This window comes from Eleginops maclovinus, chromosome 14, assembly GCF_036324505.1.
Source record: "Eleginops maclovinus isolate JMC-PN-2008 ecotype Puerto Natales chromosome 14, JC_Emac_rtc_rv5, whole genome shotgun sequence".
Taxonomy (NCBI): Eukaryota; Metazoa; Chordata; class Actinopteri; order Perciformes; family Eleginopidae; genus Eleginops; species Eleginops maclovinus.
The window spans coordinates 3,310,670-3,326,880 of NC_086362.1; the positions used below are offsets into that span (position 1 = coordinate 3,310,670).

At 40.1% G+C, this 16,211-nt stretch overlaps 1 protein-coding gene across 2 annotated transcripts in view; it reads left to right on the top strand.

Annotated features, from left to right (window-relative positions):
* The first annotated feature begins 7,975 nt into the window (after positions 1–7,975).
* si:dkey-172j4.3 (diacylglycerol kinase delta) overlaps positions 7,976–16,211 on the top strand; it is a 53,225-nt gene continuing 44,989 nt past the window's right edge. Inside the window, exons 1-3 of one of the 2 annotated variants that reach the window (XM_063900738.1) lie at positions 7,976–8,280; positions 9,669–9,976; positions 11,641–11,745. In XM_063900738.1, the coding sequence (XP_063756808.1) occupies positions 9,884–9,976; positions 11,641–11,745 (198 nt within the window). In that variant the 5' untranslated portion in view covers positions 7,976–8,280; positions 9,669–9,883. The remainder of the gene's footprint in view (positions 8,281–9,668; positions 9,977–11,640; positions 11,746–16,211) is intronic. The other variant, XM_063900739.1, reaches the window with a different exon arrangement.

Consider the following 16,211-nt stretch of genomic DNA (forward strand, 5'->3'; position numbering starts at 1 on the left):
CTTTCTCCCTGCATTAATTGGATGTAGGCACACACACACACACACTTACATGCACTCCCCAGTATCTATGGTTACATAACACAGATGCATAGAGTACACCTACAGGACTCAATGTTGCGTAACACCGAACGCTGAAAGAAAACTCCATTATTTGACTTAAAATGTGACCTTGTGAACTGTCTTTTGAAAACAAGGCCGAGGACTTTGTTATTATTCCATTTTAAGTTGTATTGCATTAATGATTTGGTCAGTGTGGGTGTTAAAGTATTCAAATGCTGCATCTGATATCATGTCTGAAAACACAAGAGCATGCTGTAGAATTACACTTTGTATGTTCCCATATGCATTTAGCCATAGAGAGTAAGGTTCTAAAGGGCGGTGAGTGTAATGGGATGATTTGTGGATGGAAAATGAACACTAACAATGAACATTTTAGTGATGCAGTTCAGCGTCAATGCTAGTACGGACTGTAGACATGAAATTTCAGGTTTCAAAATCAATGTTTAAACTGTTTCCTGATCTGGAACTGCTATGGTGAAGTTGTGGTGATGCCTCGGCCGCAAAGTATTGTTGTTGTTTGGGTTAAAGAGGACACATTATGGTCATTTTCAGGTACATGTCTCCATGCTTTAATGTTCAAAAAGCTCTTTATTTTTCTCATACTGCCCTGTTTCAAACTTCCTCTGGAGGTAACTTTGGGATTTAAGCCTTTGCAGACCATTTACATGCACACACACACCTATAAAACACACTTTAGAAACCAGGGAGGAAGAAACCAATGGCAATTACCTGCACAAGCAAATCCTGTTCAGGTTGTTAAAAGTGAAGCGTGTCTATCACTTATGTAAAAAGCAGCTTCCTCCCTGTGTACCCCATTGATCGCGCTCTGTGAAAATGTGTGTCTGAATTCATTGTTTATCTCCCAGGGGTTACGTCCTGCTGGGGCACTGAAGTGGTCCAGTGATGGATGAGATAGTACTTAATTTAAATCCATGCATGCTAACAGATTCAGTGGAGGGCCCTGCAGGATACTTCAGGTTCAGTCTCTCCAGAGAGAGGGCCAAACACATTTACTGCACAATACTGTGTGTCAGACTTAGATGGAGACTTATGGGATTTCAGCTCATATTGGTCATGTTTTGCTGGTGTTTAATTTTCTTTTAGGCAATTTGCACAGTCACTTAAATGTCCATTGTGCACGAGCTTGTGCTCCATTGTTTATTTCTGTGCTGACACGTCTGATTGTTTGTCTCTGAGATGAATGGCAGTGTGAGAGCTAGCTGTCACAGTTCCACAATACTGCAAAGTAAACCAGATATTTACAACAAAACAGAGGTTTCATTTGGGCCTTTTAACACAAATATGCAGAATGATGTTTGTGTTGAAAGCAGGGAGGCTAAGTAAGGATGCTTCTCGGTGAAGATTGGATGTAACCATTAATTAAGAGGCACTTCTTACTATCACTGCCTCTAACTGTGGCACACTGCTGCTCTAAAAGCATTTGTTGTGTCACCTGGTAAGTTTATTCCTCTCTGGAGGTTACAGCTCTGTGATGTTAACACCTCTGTGCTTATCTTGCCGCCGCTGCAAGAAATCATTGTATTCTAACTCCTCTTTCAATACCCTAATTATAGCTCCCCGGTGGAGCCCTCATTGTGAACAAAAAGCAGTTCTTCTGAAGATGGGAATCCTAGGGTTTAATGTTTTCTAAATCGTGATCACAAACTAATCATTATCCCAGTAATTTTTGCACTTCTACCCCAAGCTTCCATAAGTGGGTCAAAAAGACCCCGCATACATTTTCTACGGAATCTTCTGGGAACCTTTGATTCTTATTCACTGTGGACTCCTTCCTCATGTGGCCCTCATCATCCTCTTTAAAACATTCACACTTTTTGTCTCCCAATTTGTTTTCCTTTTGATTTTCTTTTCACACTTTCACACAAAATGTCAGAATTTGTTTCCGAATGTCGACATTTTCAAAAAAAACTTATCACTTTTTTCGTAAAAATTCTGCCTTTTTAAATTTCTGACTTTTAAAAATGTCCCTCTATTTTCTCATTATTCTAACTCCTTCATGTGGACCTAATCAACTTCTTTTAAACACTCACACTTTTTGTCTTTTTGGTTTCCTTTAAGACTTCAGATGTTTTTTTCCAAATTGACTTGCTCTATCAGGTGAGCCATGAATCCTTTAATGTAGATCCCTTTGGTTTTCTCAACTTTAAATCATCAGTACTCTGATAGGAAGACATAATGCTCTAACCTCTACTACTGTGTAAGTATTGGGTCACTCATAGCACAGCTTTCATAGTGACAGACAGACATGAAGGTGTGTGTGTGTGTGTGTTTGTTTGTGTTTGTGAACTCCGCTCACAGCACGTGTCGTCATTAGCAGCTCTGTGAACACAGCCTGGTTGTAAAAGCGAACAGGAAGTGTTGTTGTGGCTCTTTGAGGTTACCACCTGTTCCCCTCACTCAGTCTTGTGTTCTCATGGAAACCAATATGGTGAAGAGCAGGGCCAATCAAACACACAATGGCCTCTTTGTTTTCCCACTTGTGTGCGTCTCCTTGCTGCGTGGTGTCTGTCTCTTCGGCTTGTTTTTGACCTCTATTGGCCCTGTCATTTTTCCTCCCTGTCTAACCTGTAGTCTTCAGTCAGTCTCAGAGTTTGACGTGCAGTCTGGCACTTGATGCTGTTCAAAGCAGGCCAGCTGCAAACTGCTGATGACTCAAATGTTCCTGATGTATGTAATGCAGGGAGGTATTTATAGCTGCGTTGGATCATAGAGGGAGGAACTCGCTTTTACTATGTTTTTTGTCTCTCTCCATTCTGTAAATCAACTTTTCTGTCCTTCTTATTTCTGGTTTTTCTTCAGTGTCTTTTATCAGACGTGCTTCCTTCCCCTTATATCTGCTCTTTTTGTCCTTCCAAATAACTGTCTATTAGGGATTGGACATGTTGGATCTTATTGCAGATTGCGATACAATACACTACTACTTCATACTACAATGATCTTGAATAACCTGACATGAGGAATTTGAGAAGCTGTCAGCTGTCTGACTCACTGTGATGAAAAAACGTACAAAATATATTGCTTTTTTTTTATCCTTTGTTTACGCAGGAGTAACTTGTGATTTATGATGAAATATCTGATTATTGTTAAATTGTTATTATCATTATTCATATTAATATTACTTTAATCTGATTTTTTTTCAAACTTCAAATTTTCTGATGTTTTTTAAATTATTTTATTTATTTTTTCAAACTTTATTAATTTGTATTTTTTGATTGGTTTTTTAAATTATTTGTATTATTATCATGACCTAATATTTAATTTTATTATTGTTATTATTAATATTATTTTATATAATTATTATGATCTGATAATTAATGTTATTTTAAACTTCAAATATTCTTTTATTTTTGATGTCAGAAAAACAAATGCATCGATCACAGTTTTTTAAATGTATGCATTTCAATGTCAACATATTCAATCATTCATATTTTGCCCATTTCACTATTATGACCAGCATCCAGATCCAGCACATCCCTCTGACCCTCATCCCGGATGGACACCATCCTTGGTTGCTCTCTGCTCCTTAATCTCTCTCTGTCGCTCCCTCTTCTTCCTTTAGGTGCCACTTTGTCTCCCTCTCTGAACCGCCTCACCCCTATAGAAGTCTCCCTCCCACCTCTTCCCTCCCCTCCTCCCATCCCACGCCTCATTAGCGTTCCCAGTGATTACGGCTCTCATTGATCAAAGAGGAGACCGCAGACTTCACTTAATAATTGATGCTCTTAAACGGTGTATCGTTTGACTCCATCTCTGTTATCATGCCTCCAATAACTCTCTTTTTAATTCCCCTTTTTCTAAAGATTTCCACTCCTTCTGCGTCCTCCAGGTTCATCCTCATCATCATCTCTTTCTTTTTAAGGGAGGAATAAATCACTAGGTGGCAGCATAGCAGCACATGGTGCATACATTGACAAACACACACACACTGTTAACAGTTAAACACACAGTGTGACAATCGCCATACCAGATTATCGGCTGCGGCACTGTTCATCTTTTCATTTATCTCCTCAGCTCCTCTGATTAGGCGATCAATGAGCCGCAGGTCGATTCCAGATCAGCTGAAATGCTGTCCCCTGACCCATTAGCGACCTTTACGACCTTTTAAAAGCACATCGCCTGCCAAGTCTGTGAACCCTCAGAGGAGGGCGGCTCATTTAAAGTCACATTAAATCATCACTTTTTATTCAGAAAAAAGATTTCCACTCATAGTTTTATTGAAATACTCATTTTTAAGTCTTTCTTTCTCATTATCAAAAGACATTTACAATTTAAGTGTCTTTATAGTTTGTTTTTAGTATTTTAATTGATGTAATCAGTAAAAAATATACATTTTGCAACCCTAACATGTGGGTTTAGTGACTTTACAGTCTGTGTGATGGCATGCAGTGAAATCCTTCCTGAGCTTTGATGAAGAAAACATCATTTCAGACTGAATTACTGCTAAGAAATGACAAGAAAAGCTTGTTTTGTAACAAGATTGCTTTAAACAAAGGCAGAATGATAGCAGAAAAATGTAAATCTAAGCCCCTTTTAATATGAATCGGTATCATGTTGACTAAATCTGACTTTCTGCTGGTAAAATCGTATGATTTCTGTCAGAATAGTCCAGTATGTGTGTCCTTTTTAGAATCGTTGCACCCTTTTGACATTTGATTTTGAGTCAAATGCAGCACTAGTAACTGTTCTTAGACTATATTTTGTGTTAGATTTCTTTAGTTTTTAGACAAAACTGACAATTATTAGATCTAAGGATTATTTTCCCACAGAAATAGCTGCTTACTGACATCTGTGAATGCTCTTGAATGACTCATTTCCAATATTTTTGTGCGTGCTTATTTTAAGACGTGATATAACCGTCCTTGTTGCTGTTTCAGGCTGTGAGAGAGAGAGGTATCTGTGAGGGAGAGATATCTGTGAGGGAGAGGTATCTGTGTGGGAGCCTGGTCTGTCAGTGGGTGGTCAGAACATGAATTGACAGTGGGATTAGGACTGGGATTATGTTATTTCCCATCAGAGACCCGTGTCACTGAGTTTGTCTCGTAACGTCAGACAGGATGAAGATGGAGTTTATAACAATGGTGATTTGGACATCTGAGGAGAGATGCTTTCTTGCTGGGAGAAATGTGAGAAGGTGGGTATTGATCCTCTCTCAAGTCTACTTCCCAAATATGACCAGTTCAGACATGCTGTAATGACTGGAAATCAATCAGGTTAACTTAATAAAGAATACACTGGTTTATCAAATCAAAACTCCAAATGCTGCATTCAAAGACCTGCTGAATATCATGTGTTTCCCCTACAAGCAGCAGAATTAAGTGCATGAGGAGCTAATTATGCGATGTGTTGGCTAGAAATTATTAAGAGGATAACTACCGCAGCATGGGGAAAACTGCTGCTGAGAGATTAGTGCAGGATGTGCCACAGTATGTTCGTATTTTTTGCGTGATGGATAATAACGGAGCAGTAATTTGCCCTCAGTTTGATACGTAACACAGAGACGTTAATGATCTGTTTGTTATCGGTTCCTGCTCTTCTCTCAGCGATGATTGCCGCTCCTGCTGTGCAGCTCTTGGATGGGGAAGAGAGGACGTTTGACAACCTGTGAACAGCTCCCTGGGAAGAGCATGGAGGAGGTGTGTGTGTGTGTGTGTGTGTGTGTTACTTTCAGACTTAAGGACTTTTTTGCGACTTTCTTTCTGTTGGCATAACAAATTAAGGGACACTTAATAAACCTCTTGCTGAGATGTGACAGTGAGGGAAACAGTTAACAGAAAGTAACTTAAATTGAGATAAATATGACCAAACGGCCTCATATATTCATTTAATCAAAGATCTGAGCCTTTGCAGACCACAGATGCACTAAAATCTATACAACACCCTAAAGGAAAGGGAAACCCCCCAAAAGCAGAATAGGGCCTCTTTAAATCAGTGTTAAATTAATGTATTTTGACAAAGTAAGACATCATGTTGCATCCTGGGAAACACGCTGATATATTTCAATTTTCTTTTTGACATTTCGTGGCGGTTTAATGCAAAAATAATCATCTAATTGAGTCGAAAAACAACAAGCCACACGTGAGTTTTAATTGTATTCTCCTCAGGTGCTATCTCCACCCTCGGTCCTCCTCCTCCCTCCTTCTGATCCATCCTTTAGCCCTTCCTTCCTTCGCCGTTGTCACAGGCAACCAGAGGAAAAGAGACAAATACAGTAACACTATCACCTGATCAGAGGGGGGGGGATCCAGCAGGTGTATGTGTGTGTGTGTGTGTGTGTGTGTGTGTGCCTCTTAACATGTCTCTTTTTCTACGCCATGGCCCGACAGCTATACGACCTGACATGACAACACACCAATACAAGCTGAGACAGGCACACACACACACACACACACACACACACACACACACACACACACACACACACACACACACACACACACACACACACACACACACACACACACACACACACACACACACGGTGTAAATGAAGTGACTGTTGGCAGGCTCACAGCTAATTCGGCATGAATATTTAATCAACTGTAAACAAATTACTATAGCAGTGAGCGGTGCCAGTGTGTCTGCTGTGTGTGTGTGTGTCTCTATCTGCCCTTGTATCTGTGTCACTCTCTCTCCCCCCTTCTCCCTTATTAATGTGGATGTCTCTCTCCCTCTCTCTCTATCTCTCTGTTAGGTGTGGACTTTCCTTAACAACAACTCTATTGAGCGAGCTGAAATCCGAGTGCAAATCAGGTCTGCGGGTCAACATTTCAGCGAGCACAAAGTACAGATTGGGCGAGGGGAGGAACAAGCTTGGAGAGCATGTCTGGACAGAAGTCTGAAATGCATATTCCTGCAGGAGGAATGCTGGGCTTGTGTGTCCTTCACATGCAAAACCAGACTATAAAAAGCACTCAGATTTGAATGCTTGTTCTCGACCCACAAGCTCTTTTATTCATTCAAAAGAGTTTGTGGCCTTTAGACAAATCTCTCTGTGCTATTTTAGAAAGGTGGAAGTACACACTGTTTTACAAGATATAGCATAACATTTAAGGTAGGATTGTGAGACATATTTTTATATAACCCTAGAAATAAAAGGTTATTTTAACATATACATTCCCATGACAACAGGGCAAACTCAAACTGCTGATCGAGTGATATCATCATAAACTCAATAACCGCTTATGAGTTGACCTGGAGTTGCTATTTAAAGCTTGTAAATCCAATTGGGAGGCAGCAGTTCTGTTTGGCTTTGATTTTTTTTGGCGCAATTAGCCCAAATCCAGTGGATTCACAAACCACTTTCTGTCCAAAACTTCTTGAATTCTTCCAAAAAAGTATGTGAGTTCTTCAAATGCAAACTATCGGAAATGACTGACCTGATCAGTCAACAAAAACAAGAATGAAATAGAAAACACTTAAGAAATAGTGGAAATTCTGTCCTATTTTCATGTTAGTTTCACCAATAAAGTTAGCATATTGGTTTGCATATGTGTCATATTGTAAAATAATTTGGATCCACTTCTTCAACTACATTTTTTTTAGAGTATCACAACTCTAAAAGGCATTGCTTTTACACCAGCACTTCTTAGAGGTTGTAGACAACTCTGAAAATAAACCTTAAAGTGATTATAAATGATTTTAACTTTTCTAATAAATGCTTGGTAATCCTGTGAGTGCTCTAATGTTGTCAAGTTCTCAGAGTTCATTGAGGAAATTGTCATTTTCTCAGCTACATACAGTATGTTAGCATGCTGTTAATTGGTGTTTCTTTGTTTATTAAGAGCTCTGTCCAGTGCGCATGCGTGCATGTGCGCGTATTTGCTCTCCGTTTAACCTCAGGAACAGCAGCGACTCAACACGGCGGCTTTCAAAAAATCTCTCTCTCTTTCTCTCTCTCTCTTTCTCTCTCTCTCTGCTCGCCCCCTTCTCCCTCCTCCACCTCCCCCCTCCTCCTCCTCCTCCTCCTCCTCCTCCCTCCTCTTCCTACCTGATTCAGATCCGCTCCGGCGCTATGCGTGTGACCGCGTCTCTCTCTGCAAGGCGAGCTCCACCAGAGAGACCCGCACGCTGCTGCCTCTGCCGCCGCTGACCGAGAGACCCAGACGCCGGCTCAAGAGCCACCAGGGCCGGGAAACAGAAGCGGGAGACGCCGCCGCTTGATGGAGGACAAGGTGGACGAAATTACCGCGTAAAAAAAAGGTAAATAACATCCACATTTCATCGACACATGAGAGGGGTTATTTGTGCAGAGGAGGTGGCCGCGCGGTAACGGTGGCCGTCCGGGTCTCTGCTGGATGTTTTCCGCGTTAGTGACAGCTGAATGTGCACTAGTTAAATTGGGATATTGACATTTGTTTCGCCGCCGTACAGTAAACGGCGATGTGGACGGAATGAATGATGAAGCTGGGGGAAGAAGCAGCCTGTTGTGCATCGCTTTCTCTTCACTGTTATCCCATGTATTTGTTAAGACCTGCAGAACCCCTCACTCAACAGACCTGTGCATGCATGTGTTTTTATTCTGCTTTTAATCAACAAGTTTGGTGTCAACGGGGGCGGCGGTGAAGTGAGATGCAGAAAGGTTTTTCAATAATGTGTCCACATCGTTATCAAGGGAACACACACGTGCACGCCCCCACGCACACACAACCTTACATATATTCACTTTTTTAATGATGTGCAATGGGTCCATATCTGCTGTGACCAGACCGTAATCAGCACCATCATCCTCCCTCTGTCACCATCATGTTTCCCATTCATCTTCGCCACCATCATAACCATGGTTTTGTGCCAATGTCCTTAAGGGCTGATCTGCATCACAACTGGCTCTATTTAAAAGCGCTCAGGGCTGAACTGTCAGACCACAAAGTGTTTTCTCACAAACGCACACTGAAGCAAAGAGGAAACGAGAAAGAGAAGTGCCTGTGCCATGTGAACTGAACTGAAAAAGTGCATTGGTGGACAAAGAAGAGGAATTAATTAAAGTAGCAGAAGATGTTTTTGGTTGAGTTTGCCCCAAAACTTTTCGGCTGACAATCCCCCACACCTCAGACAGAACACAGCTTTTGTGCAATATGTCAAATTATTCTACCACTAGCTGCTTATTAGTTTTGCGCTACCCAACACATGACACTGTGCAACGTATATATATATATATACTTATAAACTAGTAAGTACTTCATTACTTTCTACTCGTTCCACTTCATTTCTTATAATGCTGCTACTTAACTTAGATCTTTGAATTTGTACTTATTTAAATATATATATTTTTACTAGATAATGTTCTTTATTTTGTCTGTATCGTTATTAAAGATTTGTTTTTACTGTCATATATACAGTATAACAGGTAGTTGCACTTGACAATGAAATACGCTCAGCTCTCCTCTCCTAAATATCAAAAAACTATACATACTAACAGACATATGAGGTAAAAACATTTGATGCATGATAAAACTAAATTGCACAAGACAACTGGATGTTTAAAGGGATTAAACTAAACAAGTTCAATTAAAATCATCCATTCTTTGCTTGACAGTGTCAATGTGTAATGTAACGGGACTAATAAAGGAATTCTGATTCTGATTTTCCAGACTTGGCCCCGGATAGAGTGATCCGCATCGTGGCGTCCCATTCGTCATCCTCTTCCTCTGCTTAGCCAAGCGTCCACGTCGCCAAGCTCCAGTCCTCCGTCTCTCCTTCCTCCTCCTACACTGAAACTGGCAAACTTTTCTTTCACACTTTTGTCTTCTCTCCCTCTCTGTCGTCTTCCTCCGTCTTTTATTCCCTCCCTGACTGTGAGCGGGCCATGGCGTCTAAACTGAACCCCAACGTCCTGTACGTGGCGGAGCCCGGCGAGCCGCTGGGGTCGCCGCAGGCCGACTCTGAGCGGACCCACATTGTAAGTCAGAGCTTTGGCGCTACCATGCAAAGTAAGGCTGCTGCTGGGGAGAGTGTCAACACTGCAGGTTTACTTTATTTGTGCACAAAATGGGCACAGGTTTCAGATCTATATCCAGAAATGGTGGGCTGTCTATAGTGTTCCATTTCCTTTCTTAGAAACTGAAGAACTAGATTCAGAAAAATGCTTTTCGCTTGTAAAATTCACAGGTTTTGTACTATTTTTTTCAAGGAGTGACCACCATGCTAAGTAGGGCTGCAGTTTGGGAAGGTATCACAATTCTCTCTTAAAAAAACAGCACAGGTTTACTTTATTTGTGCACATAATGGGCACATGTTGCACTGCTATGTCCAGAAATGGTGTGCACTTATGTGTCACATTTCCTTTCCAAGAAACTGAAGAACTAGAATCATAAATGGCTTCTTTCTTGATACATTTACAGCTTTTGTTGTAGCTAAAAATGTGACCTGCAGCATTCAAAAACCTACATTTTTGGGGTAATTTCACAACTTTCCAACATCAGAAATCCAAATCTTCCACACATATGACCCAACTTGTAAAAAAACATCAATGTTTTTCTTTTGATTTCTCGCCTAGAGCTGTGCAAGACTGGTTTTTCAGTCCTGCGCCTGCATGTTCATACATATAAGCTCAACTTAACTCGTACAGCCCTTTCTATTTCAGCTGCAAAAACAGCTCTACATATTTAGAAATAAGTCCCATTTGAATTACAAAAGACACCCTTATCTTGAGCCACATCTACATCTACAACAATTACTGTCAGATTCAAACGTTCTCAGCACAGGAAGATGAATCAGCCACATGTTCACACCTCGATCATCGGAGGGAACCAATCAAGGTCAAACATTCAGCAGGACTGAGTGAGACGACATTTGTGAACCAGCATGTTGGTCAAAGAGTCTTAAGTGGTTTTTCTGTGTTTCTACTCCTCCTATTTTCTTATCCAGAGTGATTTATGAGGAAAAGAACAGGTGCAAACTGTCTGAGAGGACATGGGAAGTCTAAATTAGGGATTTGACTTCCACCGAGGACACAGAGGTCATGTCCTTGGTATCATTTGGGGGAAATATGTCGACCTAAGGTGTGGTTGCATTGTCTGGATTTAAAGTTAGACTTAAATAATACACAAATAATAAGGATAATTTAACAGTGAACCTCATTTATCTTTGGTTTAATTAGGGAGCAATCTGAGGAACAGCTTTTAGACCTTCAAACAGAACTGACAGAGAATAAATATGCAAAAAAACGATATAATAAATACAGTATATAGATAAAATAAAGTCTTGACTGCTTTTGAACTAGTTTTATTGACTCACCAGCAAATGTGCCACGATAAAGTTGACCCAATTGGTGCCAGTAATCAATTATATGGTAGTGCTTTGATGGAAAGGCAGTTGAAAATCATTAAATAATACACTTTACTTGGTAGCAGATTGCTAAACAGATGTAAATATGTCAAAACACACCCCATAAAGCAAATCACATGCAGTGTTAACATGGAGATTATGCAGAAAGTCCTCTCACAAGAGTCCTCTGTGGTAAAGACCTCAAAATGTATTACATTAGTGCTTTAAATAGCTCCAGATTAATTCAACCTGACACGTATTTTAATCAAGATTCCTTTTTTTAACCTCCTCTGCCAGGCTGGAGAAGCTGGAGAAGAGTCATCCGACAGCGACGGGGAACAAGAGGAGACGTCGCACAAGTTGATCCGCAAAGTGTCGACCTCGGGACAGATAAGGGCAAAGGTAGGAAAAGATGATGTGAACGTGTGTGTGTGTGTGGGTGGTGTAAGACTCTCTGCGGTGTAGTTATATTGGCGTTACCCAAGAAGTGTCTGGATTTATCTGGTAGTATATGTTGGTTTTCAGCTTATTTTTACACTTTTTGAGAGATAAAACTAAAATATGATCCATGATAAAACGAGATGTAAAAAGCAACATTAGCAAACCCCAGAGATAACGTCTTTATGGTCATGGAAGTGCTCTTAACTCAGTGATGGAAAGTCTGGTAATATTTCATCAGCTTCCTTCAGCTGCTCATTTATTCAAGAGGTAATATGCGTGTGGATTTGAAGCCATTTTAAGACTTCCGCCTATATGTGAAACTTACAGTCGGCCCTTCCGTTCACTTGTTAAAGATGATTTACTTCCTGCCCTCGATCAACCCGCTGAAGGATCTGTCGCTCTCTGTAGTTCCCTTATCAGCACTTTTATCAGACCTTTATCTGATCCGAAGTGTCTGCTGAGGTCAGCTGACGTTTTTCTCAGGCCTTCCCCACTTCCTGGCCGCCTCTCTTTCCTCTCTTACCACCGCTGTGACGACAAGTGCTGTTCAAACCTATGGTGGGCGATAACAGCAGCAGCTTTCTCTCTTTTAGGACTTCTGATAGCTGCTTATTGCCCTCTAGACGGTGTTTTACAGGAAGATATTGATGGTTTGATATTAGCCTCTTACTGGCAAACACACACACACACACACACACACACACACACACACACACACACACACACACACACGTAATTAATTATTGATGGTCTTTCATCTGCAATGAGAAAAGCATTACTTTTCAATACAAACACACAGATGACAACTCTCATAATTATTATCGTGTGTGTGTGTGTGTGTGTGTGTGTGTGTGTGTGTGTGTGTGTGAGAAAATCATTATCCATTACCCCCATTGACCGTCTACTGTAAGTCGTGCGGCGATCAATGGGAAACAGAGGATACCCGGCAACCCCCTGTCGTCATGGGGATGGCATCCCATAATGCCACGGTTGTTCCTGGAGCTGATAATGGTATTGCATATCAGTCTGGTATTGATCAGCTAATCTCATCCGACTCTCCGCTGTACTGTGGTGACGAGGGGCGATGTGCACGCCCATATATGGGCAGAGGAACTCTACAAAGCATTGCCATGGTTTTAGGGTCTCGGAACAGGAAGTGGTTCATAGGTCAAAGCCCCGACCACATAGTCATTTATTTTTAACTAGTTTTTGAGCCACCTGTTTGGTTTATTCTGTGCTAGTATTTAGAAATTCGAGTGAATTGTGAGTGAATTTATTTTCTCCAAAACAATTATGATAAAATATATATATACATTTTAATAATGTAGACTATACTATCAGATATTTTCAAGAAGCTAGTTCCAAAATATTTGTATCTAATCATTTTTATTATAAAGAAGTGATAAAATTGGGTAAAAAACCCCACTTTTAATGAAAAGGGGATCCATATATTATAAAACATTCAAAATAAAGCCAAACATTTTTTTATATTGTAATACATTGTTGTAAACCACTAAAATATTTCCCCAAAATATGCAGATGTTGCTACAAATAACCAGAACATTAGTGACATATGTGTGCGTTTGGATTTCTCAGGCCTTATTTTATTTATGTAACGTATGTGGGGACGGATATCATGACAAGTTAAAGTGACTTCTGTAAATCTCACATATGTTCAGTGAAATGCTGTCATCATGCAGCTGCTTTCCTATTGGCTGAAAGATCCTGCGGCTACAATATTTGATTTGCCATCTGTCAATCAAGTTTGACATCGCTATGATTAGTGCTGTGTGTTTATCCTACTGTGTGTGTGTGTGTGTGTGTATCGCATGGTGTGTACCTACAGTCATGTGATTTAGATTAAGCTAGTCACTGACTTCCGGATTACCCTGTAGAGACAACAATGGCCTGAGCGGATTAGTGTGTTTGTGTATCCCGTTGTTTGTTTGGGTTCATGGTTCACAAAGAGAGGTGTAGTTTAGGTTTTTATCTTTTGTGTGTGTGCTGCTTAACAGCCTCTTATTCCGCCTGTCATGCGTCGTCGTAAGTTGTCCCCCGCCTGTTGCCGTACATGATGTTGTGGCAGTCTATTATTGAGAAGGTGCTAATTCCTATCAACTGTGACGTGACATCCTGATACTACTGGGATTAATTCAGTCCCTCAGCCGTAAATCCCTGAATAATTATGCGTGTCATTTCCATGTCAATCTGGAAACATTTGTGTCGAATGTGATTAAATATCTTTGGGTATGAAAACAAGGGTTTTTTTACAGTAAGGGTACCAGCAGAGGCTCTCTGAAGCAGGTAATTATTTTAGAAATGACCATAAAAGCCATGATTTCATGATAATTTTGGTGGGTTTTGAATGGATGTCTTTCTACGCAAAGTCATGCAACTGCTCTTTGATTTTTGCTGTGTCATGTTTAGCTTTCAGGAATTGGCAGCGAGTGTGAGAGGCAAATGCTCACACCATAAATGTTTTGTAGCTGCTCTTTTATAGTCGGTAATCAAAGTGAATGTGACCTTGGAGATTTAATTGTCTGACTCTGTACACTTCAGCCGTTAGACTTTAAGACCGGATAGGTTTTAGTACTGATGCAGATTGATTTGTTGTATGCGTGTGTTCTTGTTTTGATGTCTTCTGTGTGAAGCATGTACATTTGTTGACCTGAGTTGTCAAAACAGGAATGACTTGTGTCTTTATTTTAATCACTAACCTGTTGAGTGAAAACCAAACTCAACCTTTTCTCTTAAAAGACATTTTCTAAAAGCTGCTCTGTTGCTTGTAAACCACAGAGTCCCCAGTCAAAGTCTTTTTTCATATCCTTTACTTTCGTACATTTCCTGTCTGCTTTGCAACTCCATTCTGATAAATATCATTGCAGTCAAAGGCACAGATCACCAAAAAACATTGATTTTCATGTAAAATAAAATTCTTTAAAGTTGTTCAAATGCCTTTTAAAGTACAACAGATAAACACCTGATGGTTTCAGAGCAGCATTTTAAGTGTTGATGTTCTCAGATCACATAAAAATAGGGAAGTCAGTTTCTAATTTCAGTTTTTCAAACCGTTTCTAATCAAATATTTACCTCTTCTAAGAAGTGAGAGTGCAAAATATCACTTACTGTAATAGGTTGGCTTGATATTAATAGACTGCACACATCCTGTTCTCTATGTCTGTTCATTATGATAGTTTTAATATTTGGGTGTGGGTCCTTCTAAAGGTTAGAAGGAAAAGTGTGTTTTTTGTTCCTATTGCCTTAAACACAAACGACATCAGCCTCACAGCTAATCAATAGCACACATTAAAATACGGTTATATGATGCTTTATTGTAGAAGGACAAAGCACAGTTCCTAGTTTCACTATATCAATACAATGACGCATCATTTCTGGAAAATTAGACATGTTTTGAGCATAATTGTTTACTGCATTTATTTTAGGACTAATACTTAGCATCAATTAGCATCCTAATAGCTTGTCCATGTTACATGTATGACCATGTATGGACTATCAGCTGAGTTGTTTAAAAGAACAAAGCAGGAACTGTTTACTTTGTCACGCTAAAAAAAACATGCTACGTCACATTAGCTTATATCGATCAATTCAAAGCTATTCATGCGTAGCTTGCTAAATACTAAAGCAGGCTAGCTAACTGCTAACACGACGGCAAGGTAGTCAGTCACACTACAGTTTCTTTCATTAATCTCTGTACTGTGTTTACTCCACACTTTTATTAGTATTGTATATCATTTGATCCAATGAAAAGTTATTTAAGAAGGGCCAAGCTAGAGTTAGCAGCTAGCTGAGAACAAGCTAATGAGCTAACTTACAACAGAAGTGGATGGAAAGGAGAGGAGGAAGAAAGCTTAGTGAGAGACAATTTAAAGTGACCATTTCTCTATTGTTGAGCAGTTAGACCGCTAATAAGCTAGACAGCTTCCTATTTTAAGTCTTTCTGGCTAACCAAGTGTCAAAGTTCACCAGATCTAACCCTTGCTGTTTAAAGGCTGGAATGACTCAGCATTTTTTTTATGTACAGGGGATTCTATTTGATGATTGACGGCTAAAAACATGTTTTACTATAGTATTTGCGTGACCTTTGACCTCCTCTTATTGTGTTACTGTATTTCCTTTCCACCTGAAGTCTGAGTTACTTTTATTTTGTCTTCCTCTGTTTTCTCATCCTCCTCTTCATCCTCCACCTCCTGTTTGCCTTGCTCTCATTTAACCGCGTGGAAAAAATAAAGAAGGCACAGGAAGAGAATGAGGCGGAAGAGCAAACAGCTCCTGTGAATTGTGTGTGTGATTGGGGTGTGTGTGTGTGTGTGGCTTCGAGTAGGTCGATCACGCAAGCTGTAAGGGACGTACACATAACAAACAAACACACACACAGAAAAGGGAAGTCCCTTCATCATGTTTCTTTT